The sequence below is a fragment of the Natator depressus genome, chromosome 3 (genome assembly GCF_965152275.1).
Source record: "Natator depressus isolate rNatDep1 chromosome 3, rNatDep2.hap1, whole genome shotgun sequence".
In the NCBI taxonomy this organism is placed as follows: domain Eukaryota; kingdom Metazoa; phylum Chordata; order Testudines; family Cheloniidae; genus Natator; species Natator depressus.
Genome location: NC_134236.1, coordinates 149134862 through 149147019, shown reverse-complemented (window position 1 = coordinate 149147019; position 12158 = coordinate 149134862). Strand labels below are relative to the sequence as shown.

The following is a 12158-nucleotide window of genomic DNA, read 5'->3' as shown; positions in this document are numbered from 1 at the left end:
CCTGCACTCAGTTTATAGGGGAAAACCCAGATGTGGCCTAATGTGTGAGCGCTAACATCTGTGTACGCAGATACTGATGAGCTAAAAATCAGCTCTCCACTCAGTCAAAAACATTGTGTAAAATTATATCTTCCTGCATGATTTGTAAAACTGTATCTTTGTATATCTAGATGTTCGACAGATTATATTAGGTACGTAGTCTGAAAACGGCAGCGAATGGTGAGATGGCAAAAATGGCAGATGACACAATGATTTACATTAATTAATCTATAAAAGGCTGTGAACTTCAGAGGACCTAACAAAGCTAAGCCAATAGGCTACACTAGTGGTTCTCAAACTTTTGTACTGGTGACCTCTTTCACGTAGCAAGCCTCTGAGTGCAACCCCCCCCTTATAAATTAAAAACACATTTTTATATATTTAACACCATTATAAATGCTGGAGGTGAGGCGCAGGGTTTGGGGTGGAGGCTGACAGTTCGCGACCCCCCCATGTAATAACTTTGCGACCTCCTGAGGGGTCCCAACCCCCAGTTTGAGAACCTCTGGGCTACACAATGGCAGGTGAAATTCATTGCTGACAAAATGCCAGGTAATATACACTTGAAGGAATAATTTTGAACTTCTCATACGTTGCACTGGGGCAGTGTCAGCACCTAAGAATTGTAGCTGTTGGTACAGCTCTGGCACTGATCATTCTACCTTCTTTCCTTGCTTCCTTAGGATGTCTTATTGCTGAGTCAGTTCATCCGTTCTGATGGAGGGATGCTGCCCCGTAGGATCACAGGTCTTTGTCTGGAGGAGCATAAGAAGGTTGCAGTGTGCATACAAATGGCTCACCGAGCAGGTAATGAGTCCTCTCTGGGAACAAGCCCCTGACCCCTTTATTTAGTAGTAACCACTTTGGGGAGGGAACACACCTTCCTCCCTCCGCACCACCGCAGCCACCAGAATAACAGCTGCCAGTGAGCTCTTATTGTTTTGGGACCCCTTACTACCAAGTGCCCAAAGCCCTTCGGTAAAATCTGGCCATCATTCTACCAACCTCCAAAAGGGTGATGAAACGCTACCCAGTGGCCCTAAAGAATTCTGAGTCTTCTTCCTTCCACCTAAACTATGAGTCATTAGTAGTCACAGCAGTATAAGAAAAATCCAAGTCAGTGAAAGGAACTCCTGACGACAAAGAGCCCAAAACATTGGATCTGTTCAGGCAAAAAGCCTGTTGTTGGCTTCACTGCAACTACATATGGCAAATTACCAGGCATAATTTGCCAAAAACAATTTCCTGACTTGGAAGAGAGTGATCCATTTTTGCCCAAATTGCTTCAAGACACTAAGAAGGAGCTGAAGGAAATTATACAGGAAGGCCAGACAGTTGCCAGGAGAGCTCTGCAGGTGGTGCCCACACAGACTTTGGACATAGCCACAAGGTTGATGGCTACATTTGTGATCAGGAGACTAACTTCATGGCTATCATCCTGGAGGGTACCAAGATAGGTGTAGGATACCATTCAAGATCTCCCATTCGAGGAAATGGAGCTCTTCAGTTTGAGGACTAGGCACTACCTCCCTAAAGGAATCAGGCCACCCTGGGATTCCAGAGGATTTACACACCATTCACCAGTGGGAATTCCTACAAATAACCCCAACAAAGGCAGTGGGCTTACCTTTACTCCCAGAGCAGACAACCGGACTTCCAACAATAGAAATGTTCACAGTACCAGAGAAGGTGCCCTTCATCTACCTCCTCCAGCATCCACTCTTCCTCCTCAGTCCAATAGCAAATTTGATGGGAATGTCATGGGCCATATCAGAATCGATCAGGTGCTGACAACTACTTTCAGGAGCCAGCTTGCCCCACTTTGTTGGTCTTGGTCTGATATCACCTTGGACAAATGGGTGCTGGGAACCATGTCCGTGGTTATCCCACTCACTTCCCCATCCCTCTTCAGGGACCTATCTCATGAGAGCCTATTACAGAAAGAAGTGGTGTTGGTTTATCTAGGCACCATAGAAGAAGTTCCATGGGAGTACAGGGGTAGAGGCTTCTACTTGCAGTGCATCTTTATCACAAAGAGGGAAGGGACAGCTGATCTTTGTCCTAGACCTGAAGAGACTGAACAAATACATATGTTATCTCAGATTCAGGATGGTAACGCTTGCCGCCATCACTGGCTGCTGAACCTTTCCCACTGAATATCAAGGCTCACTCCACCAGGGCTTAAATGACTTGTTTTGCCTGCTTCAGACATGTGCCAGTGTCCGAGATCTCATGTAGAGTAATCCACTTGACCTTTGTCAAGCGCTGTGCCTTGGACTTAGCGGCTAGGTCAGATGCCAAGTTCAGCAGAGCAGCACTAGAATCATTGTTGCAGCTGGAACTCTATGGGGGCAGTGTTGCCTAGTGGATACAGTAACAAACTGGGATTCAGGAAGCCGGGGTTCTATTCCCACTGGTATACTGGGTGACCTTGGGCAAGTTGTGTCACCTCTCTCTGCTTCAGTTCCCCCTTCTGTAAAATGGGGAAAAACCCTTTTGTAAAGCACTGTGAAATCTACTGATGAAATGCCATAAGTATATATATTTTATTTCGACCATCCATAGGAGATACTTCTTGCCTGCAGTGGGCTCCACATTGACACGCTCTCGAAAAGAGAGTGGTTATTTACCCTACCGTAATAGTGGTTCTTCGAGATGATGTAGCCAGCGTGGGTCCCACAACTGCCCCTCCAAGCCTGCTCTTAGGAGTTCTCAGCTACTGTGGGTTTTGAATTGCAAGGGAGCTGAACATGTAGTCAGTGGGATCCAATAAGTAACTATTCTTTCATGTCTCAGTGATCTTTGAGATGGAACAAAGCAATAATTTGTGCATAGCAGCACACACAAGTGTTCAGGATAGGAAGTGAATGTAATATTTGGCATATAGCCCCACTCATCTGAGGATTTCAAATTAATTTACAGAGATGGGAAAGTGACTTGCCCAAGGTCACACAGCAAGGTGTCAGTCAGGAATGGATCCCAGGTCCCCTGAGTGGTTCCTTGCTCTTGCCATTATGCCTGCTTTCCCATGCTATATCCAAATTAAAATGCAGAGAGAATTCGAAGAGGCAGATTGTAATCCTTGTGCTGGAATTTGGCTAAATGTCAGTGTTCTTTCTTTGATAAACAGCACCATGGGCTCTTTAGTGACCACAAGTGGTCAAGTCTTCAGTTATATGTTTCATCTCAAATACAGCACCTCCAGCAGTACTGCACCCCTGCCTGTGTTAGGGCATTGGTTCAATACTGACTCAACGGGAAGAATACCTTTTCCATTTTAGCCCCTTGGGCTCTCTCCAGAGATCTCCTATCCAAATACGGTCTGCTTATCTTATGAGTTGTAATGGGATCTCAGAGTGGTATAACTGTAGCTATTAGCAAGGGAACAATGCAAAATCTCACATCTTTCCTTTTCCATCTCAGGTTTGCTGCCAAACCACAGGCCACTGATTCCTGAAGGGCATGTTTCCAAGAAACCCAAGCTCAACAGGTAAATAGTCTTCTCTTGCCTTTAAGGGGACTGGAGGTGGGAGGGCATTTCTGCCTCCAAACAAGCCTAAGGCAGTGAAGTCAGCCTGCATTCAGGACCTGTAACGAGTGAGGTTCTGTCACTATGCTCTGGCCTGCCAGTACTTCAAGGCACTCCACAACTAACCATACCCTGATCCAAGCCATCCACACAGAGTTTAGAAACTGCTGGACACATCAGATACGTTCTCCTTCCCTCAAATCCATCGGCTTCCCCATAATTGGCAATAATACAGGGAAGATACTGCGGTGAGGACTGCTGGTACAAATCCCTGAGCTAGATAGGATGCGGAGAAGCCCACGGTGGGCAATAACAGTGGGTGGAGGAGGGCAGGCAGAAGGAGCTTGTTACAGGCATGCTGCACTCTTTGCCCTTTCCGTGTTTTCCCCTTTTGACTGTAGTTTGTCATTCACCCTCAGCTTGCCCGTCTTGTGTAACAAGCTCTCTTCTCTTCCTTCTTCTCCCCCTGCCCAGCCCCCTGACCTTTGATGGGAGAACTGAAAACCCCCTGTCACCTCTTGTGCCTCGCTCACTGTTGGGAGGTGCTAATCCCCTGTTTATGACCTCACACTCTGTTTCCATGGAGATGTCAGAGCGGTTTATGAACCTTCATTAGAGAGTTGTGGGGTTACCAGAGGCCATGGGCCTGTTGCTGGGAGAGTTTAGACTCCAAATCTCAGGGTGGCTTGGGACTCCTGGGGTTTGGGCCTGGCTTTATAGCTGAGACTTGGTGAGCAGCTCTTTGGGGTTTGCCAGGCCACTGGGGGTGTGCCTATACTGCAGTTAAAAAACCCCAGCTGGCCCATGACAGCTGACTCGGGCTAAGGGGCTGTTTCATTGTGGTGTAGACATTCAGGCTTGGGCTGGAGCCTGGGCGCTAAGACCCTGCGAGGTGGGAGGGTCCCAGAGCTCAGGCTGCAGCCCAAACCCATATGTCTGTACCGCAATTAAACAGCCGAGCCCCACGAGCCTGAGTCAGCTGGCACGGGCCAGCTGCGGGTGTCTAATTGCAGTGTAGACATACCCACGCTGTGCTGTCAGCAGGGATCATATTGTGTGCATTCAGGGTCTCCACAGTGGGAGACTGTACAGGATACGGCCCCAGGCTCCTCAGATATTGGGCTCTGAAATAATACCTCACATTTCCATATCTTAAACCCCTTTATCCAGCACATCTGGGGTGGAGTGCAGCGATTGTTTATCACACACAGCAACTCTGCCCAGCTGGTTAGGACAGGAAATAGAGAATCCTAGAACTCACTGCAGGGACCAAGGCTCTAGGGCTAGCACCCTGACTTCTGCTAATTATGCTGTGGGCTCTTCAGTTGGGTACCTCCATATACATCTGGCAGCACAGCACCCCTGAGAACCAAGCTTGGGACTTGGTATCTGAGTGTTCTCTACTGGATCACTATCGCTTCACTCTGCAGTACCCTTGTTTCCTCTCAGTGGGAGGAGAAAGGTATCAGAGCTGGGGCTGTGATTAAGTTAGAGAAGGCAGGGAACAGAGCTGGGCCACAGCAGGCTGGGATTTGAGAGGGAGCTGGCAGTTTGTGAAGGAGGCAGGATTGGGGTTGAGAGATCAGGCTGGGGATTGGGGAAGATGGGGATGAAGCTGAGGGAGGCAGGCCAGGAGCTGGGGGACTGCAATGAGGGCATTTCAGGAATGCTGCTTAGATATTGTCTCCTCTAACTGCTGGAGGTAAAAAGCTCTGCATTTTTGGAGCCTTGCCATGTCTCGGCTGCTGCAGCACTGTGAGAGCTTTGGCCCCATGCCTACTCCCACCTGTGCCTCCCACATTGCTCTGTGGAACAGCAGCCAGCACTGCACAGGGCAAAAAACTTTAACCACTTCCTTCCTCCTGCCCAAATCACCACCTCCCTTTCCCTTCATGGTACACAGCAGTGTTAAAAGATGGGCTTGTGGTTAAGATGCTGTACTGGGACTTGGGAGACCAGGGTTCAGTTCCAGGCTCAACCACGGGCTCCCTGCATGACTTTGGACAACTCATTTCATTTCTCTGCCTTGATTTCCCCACATCTGTGAAGTTCCTTAAATATCCACAAGTATGTAGGTGGTGCTCAGATCCTGTGGCGATGGGGGACCTAAGATCCTGTCCATAGTGAGTTAGGTGGCCGGGACCTTTGAGCAAACTCACGTACCTCCATTCAGTGCAGTGAGAGTTGAGGAGTTTTTACCAGTTTCCCCACAAGGCCTTTAAGGTGTAACATTAGGACCCCTCAGGTCATCTGACTTGTCACTTTGCTGCCTTTGAGCCTATTGGATTTCAAAGTGCCAACTTGGGGAGGGGTCAGTTGTGCTTTGAGAGGGGCCTGAGACTGGGTGGAGGGGGTCTCTGCAGTGAGAGGCAGAGCAGAAGGGTCTGGCCTCTCTCAGCAGACACTGTCTCACACAGCTCAATGGTGTATTTACCAGTTCCCCAAGAGCAGTAGCCCCCACTCCCATCTTCCCCTGTGGGGACTGCTGTGTTGAGTGCTCTGGTCCTTACTAGCACAGCCTCCTGGCTTCTCCAGGTGCCTCCCTACTTGAATGAGATCCTGTAGTTTCCTTTGGCATTGCTGCTATAGCCTTGGAGACATCTGTGGGGATTCGCTGAGGGGTGTCCTTGCAAAAAGTTTCTACAGAGACCCCGACAGGCAACTTTTCTGCAATGACACCGGGCAACTTTTCTGTCCAGTTATTAAAGCCCTGCAGTTCCTCTTCCAAAGAGAGGGAAACAAGTGAACGAGTTCCAGGAATCTTAAAACCAGCCTGTGTAGCCACTGAACTCAACCAGCTCTTCCTGTAGTGCTGGCTGTCTCTCCCTGCCCACTCCTCCCAGTGAGACTGCTGTGTGAATGGTGTTAAAAACAACATTCTCCCTGCCTGTCACTGCTGCAGCATATTGACTGTGCTATTGAAATGCTTTCAGCTGGGCGTGGCTGGCCTCTTAGCACTACATGGGACAGCCAGGAAGGCAGAGCACCTTGCATTACTCTGCAATGACCTCTCTCTCTGGCTAGAGGGGGATCACTTGCTGGGCTCTGTAGAGAGTCTTTCTGGCCTTTAGCTGAAGGAAGATGGTAGGTGGATGGGACCTGGAAGACATGAGGAAGTAAAGCCAAGAGGAAGGGAGGTGAGGAGTGATGCGATGCCTAACTCCTGGGGGGTACCAGGGCTGCAGACTTTTGGAGAAGAACAGCTTGCTCAGATGCCTAGCTATGTCAAGCTCTCCCTGATTCTCATCCCCTTCCCACCACATGGTTGCCCTGTTGCAGGTCATTTCCCCTCATCCCCCTTCCCCTGAAACACACACTTCTGTCTCAGGAACTTGCATATGGTAGTTCCTTCTGTGGATCTCCTGAACAGGAGGCAGGACGATAGGGATGCAGAGCTTTGTGGTTCTGTGGGGAGTGAAGTCTCCTCTCCATGGGGCGGATAGTAGTTTGCCTTAAGCTGAGTGACAGTGTGTCTATATTAGCATCTTATCTGCAGGTATATGTGCTCACCCCCCTCTGCTCCTGAAATTCCTCTCCTTGCTCCCCTGTGCTGAAAGATAAGCAGCCCATTCAGCCACCTCTTGTCTGTCTGGCTCTTTGCCCTAGACAAAAGAGCTGGGAAGAGACTATCTAGCTCTGGACATGGCCACCAGAGAGCTCCATAAGAGGGTGTCAGGGAAGATGACCTGGGCTCATGTGGGAGGAGGGGAAAAGTTATCTTGAGCTGGATGTGAAGGTGTTTGGTGTTTTGAACCTCTTCTCAAACAGCCAGTGTAGGTCATCTTGACGCTTAGACTGAATAAGTGCTCTCATTGGCTGCTGGACTGACGGGCTCAGGACTGCTGCCTGAGATGAGAAGGTTGGTGTTAGATTCCCATCCACCTTCCCTAGGGTCAGAAGAGAGTCACTATTCGTAGTAGACCTACCTCTGGCAGGTCATTAAGTCAAAAACAAGGCAACCTTGCTGATCAGCATAACAATGGTTTCATTCCATCCCCATGGACTTTCTGCTCCCCAAGTAGGAGTCACAGCCCAACATCTTTGCTAAAGGTTGGACTGAGGCTCTAAATCCTATTTCCAAGAGTTGGACTTTAGCTTCAATGTGTGACTGGCAGGAATCAGGCAAATGGCTTCATTTGAGGGAAGCAGAGGAGGTTTAACGCATGGTTCCTTCCAGAGTCCCAACAGTGCTGCTCAGAGCAGCATCAGCTGGAGGGACCAATGTAAGACTCCCTTGTTTCTCCCTCCCTCCCCTGAAGTGACCTACTACATCGAGGCCCTGGCCAAGTGGCTTCATGGAGCCTCTCAAAGGGCTGTTCATTAAAGGACTTTCCCGTGAAAAGCCAGCTGCACAAACAGTCCCAACAGATAGTCTTTGTTCCTGAGGCATCTGCAGCTCCTTCTTTCCTTACCTGCTGAGATGGCGTGGAAGACCAGCTCTTGGGATGGGTTGTAGGGTTCCTGAGGCAATGAGCAAAGGACAGTTTATTGGGTACTTGTCAGACTCTGGCTTCTCACAAACTAACTTTGGGGACTGCACAGCAGCAGCCCCTGAACTTTTCCTCTGCTACACTTAAGGTCATCTCACAAAGGATGTTCTGTCTCCCAACGTGCTGTGCCCAAATTCCACTCGTCCTGTCAATTTAAGTGACCCTGTTTCATAGCGCAGGGTTTGCCCTCTGATCTTATCTGGGTGATCGCTCTGACTGTGCTTGCCGAGTGCCACTGTAAGGAATGCAGTCAAGCAAGATGACCTCTGTTGTAGGGCAGTGGGAGTTGCTGCCCAACCACTGGCCTCTTGGCCCAGTGAGTCTAACTTGTGTGTTGAGCACCCAGCGACCCCAGTCTGCCTTGTCCCCTTTGTCCCTCCATAAAATGTTTCACAAGTATGCTCCCTGCACATACATGGTGCCGTGTCTCTCATATCTGTTGTTCTTCAGGGAAACAAAAGCCCTGTTTCCTCTTGACTGTGAAGTGGTCCCATGGTGTTACCTGATGTGTGAACCTCTCCTCACTGGTCCCTTCCCTGAAGAGTGATAAGAGTCCCTCCCTGATCTGAGCTCTTTTTTCCATCAGGTCACTTGCAGCATCCCCGTTTCCCACTCAAGGTGCTCCCAGTAATGTGGTTGGCTCTAACTGTTGCCATTCTTGCTGCCCTCATTTTGTGTGTGGCAGGGCAAGCACTGAGGATTGGGTCATTGGGAAATGGTAAGAACATAAGAATGGCCATACTGGGTCAGACCAAAGGTCCATCCAGCCCAGTATCCTGTCTGCCGACCTTGGCCAATGCCAGGTGCCCCAGAGGGAGTGAACCTAACCAGTAATGATCAAGTGATCTCTCTCCTGCCATCCATCTCCACTCTCTGACAAACAGAGGCTAGGGACACCATTCCTTACCCGCACGCCCTGGTTTGTTTTTGGTTACACACGCTACCCTGCATAAGAAGGAGTCTGCATCCAGGATTGGAAGAGCCCTCTGTGCTTTAACACTAAGGAGGCATTTGAGAAGTGACAGTAGTAGAAGCAGGTCTAGTGCAAGAGTGTGATACACCTACTGAGGCTGTGATAGCTTGTGGTTAGCAGCTAGCCAGAGAGAGGAGATCCGGGTCTAAGCAGCACTCTTGGCTGAATGTGGTCTCCTCCCTGTTAGCAGGATACTGCCCAGGTGAGAGACCTCTCACTGTATTTCTCATATCTCCTTTGCTTCCTGTTTGCTACTGTTCTTGACGGTAGTAGCTTGTTAGTGCCAGTAGCTTGTTAGTGCCATCTGTTAGCTGTTTTACCAGCTGAGGGCCCATTGTAGCAATACTGTTGGGTATCCACGTTTTGGTGGCCAGAGTGTAACAGGGTGTGTTAGCTGTTGTGCCCCTCCTCAATGCGCATTGGAGAGATGCCTCTGCCCATGGTATCATGTTTGTAGAAAAGCCTTCGACTCCACCTCTTGGCAATGCAGAATTGTTCCCTACATGGCACTTTCTAGTGTTTTGCCCAGTTTAGGGCTTCTGCCGCCTCCTTGAGATGATTCCACAGGCTACGGAGATGATCCCTCACTGTCAGGGATTGTTCCCTGATCTTCAGCCTGCATTTTTCTTTTCTTAATTTCATCACATTACACCTAGTTATGCCTCTGTTATGCTTTCACCGGGTATGTGCTGAGCAGTTACATGCCACAGCAACACAATCTTTTCAACGGCCAGCTTGAGAGAGTGGGATTTTGTGAGGCTTTTCCAGTACCATGTGCAACTTCAGTCTGCATTCAAAAATTCCAGAGCCATGTGTGTGCAGGCCACACACACCAGAACAATCTGGGAAGCTGTCATGAGCAGCTGCAGACCAAACCGCCCTCCTTGCTTTCAAGATCAGAAACCGCACTAATTTGGCAGCTTCCTTTCTAGTATCTAAGTTGTTAGAGGCCAAGTGTGGGAGATCGCTGTTCTGAGCTCAGTGGCCATCCCAGAGGCAGAGTCTGGAGTCACTTTTATGTGGATGCTGCACGGGCTGCTCATTTGGTCGGGACCAAAATATTGGTTAAAGCAAAACTCCATGAAATTATCCCTTCCATAAACTATTACGGGGATTACAGTTGTGAATGTAGGTCGTAGCTTCTCAGGGCCTGCTCTCTGCCAGTGGGAGATGCTGTGGAATTATGGGGTAGAAACGCTGGATTTGGAGAGCTCACAACTACTCCATTTCCACCTTCCTGCCAGAAGGAGGCATTATAAGGCTTGGAGTCAGAGTATTGGGTGCAGATAGCTCCCAGTTTATTCTTCCCTAGTCTTAGCCCTTCTTTGTCTCTTGGAGAAAGGAGAAGTTACCCTGGGTTAGGTAAGAAGGAGATTACTTAGTAGCAACTGGCTGCTAAACTCCTAGAAGGAAGTTTTCGCTGGGATTAGTGTGTCTCCTGCTGACACCGCTTTCCACTTGCTGGGAGCTGTTATCAGTACTTAACTTATGTGGCATGTGGCTTCTCACCTGCATTGAAAGCCTGTAGCCCTGTTTCCTATTAATTCAAAAACAAAGAACCAGAGCAGCCTCAGGTGAGTGGAAGCTAAGAGGCGTCCTGGGAAGGGGGCATGGCAAGGAGGAGGCAACCCTGCCAGCACTTTGATAGAGGGTTTCCTGCATAGGCTCAAGCCCTCTGCTCTTAATCCAAACAAGAGCCAGATTGAAAAAGTTCAGTCAGGGTTCAGAAGTTCAGCCTTGAGCTGCACCAGGATGGCTCCTGCTTGAGCTGCACGCAGGTCCACAGCTGCCCCATGTGCAAGTCATTTCCCTCACCCTAGCACACTCCTTAGTGTTAGCAGCAGTGTCTGGATAACGTAACTTGTAGGCTCTTCCCTCTCACAAAGTGAACCCTGGAACCTGACTTCCACACGCCATAGAACTTTGGGATGGCCCAGGGTACTCCAAAGACCACAGGTGACCAACTGCAGCTGTTTTTGTACTTCTCATTCTTGCCACTACCTAGCAGGGTTGAAAATAGCTTTGCATGCTGCTCACTCCCACCATACATTGTTACGTAGTGATGATTGTGACGTGGGGCTAGCCGCATGCACCTCTCCCAAACCTCTTTCCCCAGGACGGGTAGCCATGGCCCCCTTTGGCACCCGTGTGGCTAAAAGTTTGTGAATACTCTTAGAATGCAGAATGCTTTGTCCATCCATACTCCAAGGCACGTCAGGCTCTAAGCTCTGCCCTGGCAGCACCGACGTGCTTAAGAAAATGCGACCGTGTGAAGTGTAGGAGAAAGCAAAGACCCCTCTACAATGGACCCTAGTGCTTGGATACAATGGTAATGGGAAATAAGGAAACTTGAGTGGAATGGGATGCACAAATTATTAAACGAAGCAGTGTGCTTGGAAACCAGAATTAGCCTGAAAACTCCAGGTGCTGGACAGGTTCCATGGCCTTCCTCTCTGTGTTCCTTCCAGATAGAAAATGAGTGCATTCTAGCATCAAACAGTGGGAAGAAGGGGTTAGGCAGAGAGTAGGAAAGGTGCTTTGCACCAGAGTGGCAGGTCTTGGGCCTCAGGGCGATGCTTGCTTTTTGCCATTGCAGGATCATCAAAGTAAAAGGCAGCAAGCAAAATAGGTCAAAATTGAGTTTTGGACAAAGTAAGCATTAGAAACAGTAAAAGCAAACTATGCTCCAGGAAGGGAGAGCGTCCAAATGTCTGTTTCAACTAAAAATGAAAAGCCCCAGCCTGCTGTCCCCAAAGGAAGCCAAAGGGCTGGAGCAGAGGGCTGGATTAGACCTGCTCAAAGGAGAAATAACAAAAGCTCTAAAAACAGGCCATTACTAAATCCTTTTTCCTATGCCGATTTGGGGTGTGCGCTTCCAGCGCCCACATGGAAACAGACAGGGATTTCTTAAAGCCACTGGCTGTCTAAACGTGCACACAGCATTGATGTATATCTCCGACATTCACTGTGCTTCCCTCTTCTAGTGAGATCATTTGTTATCACGGGAGCTCTTTCCCGTAAGTGGATGGTCACGTGACCAAAACTGCACTTGGCACATTGTGATGCATTGAAACAATTTTGGATTTTCCTCCTCTTTCCCTGTAGTTAAGTTCCTCTCCATCAGAGC

General features: G+C 49.0%; 1 protein-coding gene across 1 annotated transcript in view; it reads left to right on the top strand.

Annotated features, from left to right (window-relative positions):
* Nucleotides 1–12158, top strand: part of MRPS18A (mitochondrial ribosomal protein S18A) — a 30724-nt gene that overhangs the window by 15849 nt on the left and 2717 nt on the right. The window contains exons 4-5 of the mRNA XM_074949056.1: nucleotides 723–846; nucleotides 3463–3529. Coding sequence (XP_074805157.1) covers nucleotides 723–846; nucleotides 3463–3529 — 191 coding nt within the window. The remainder of the gene's footprint in view (nucleotides 1–722; nucleotides 847–3462; nucleotides 3530–12158) is intronic.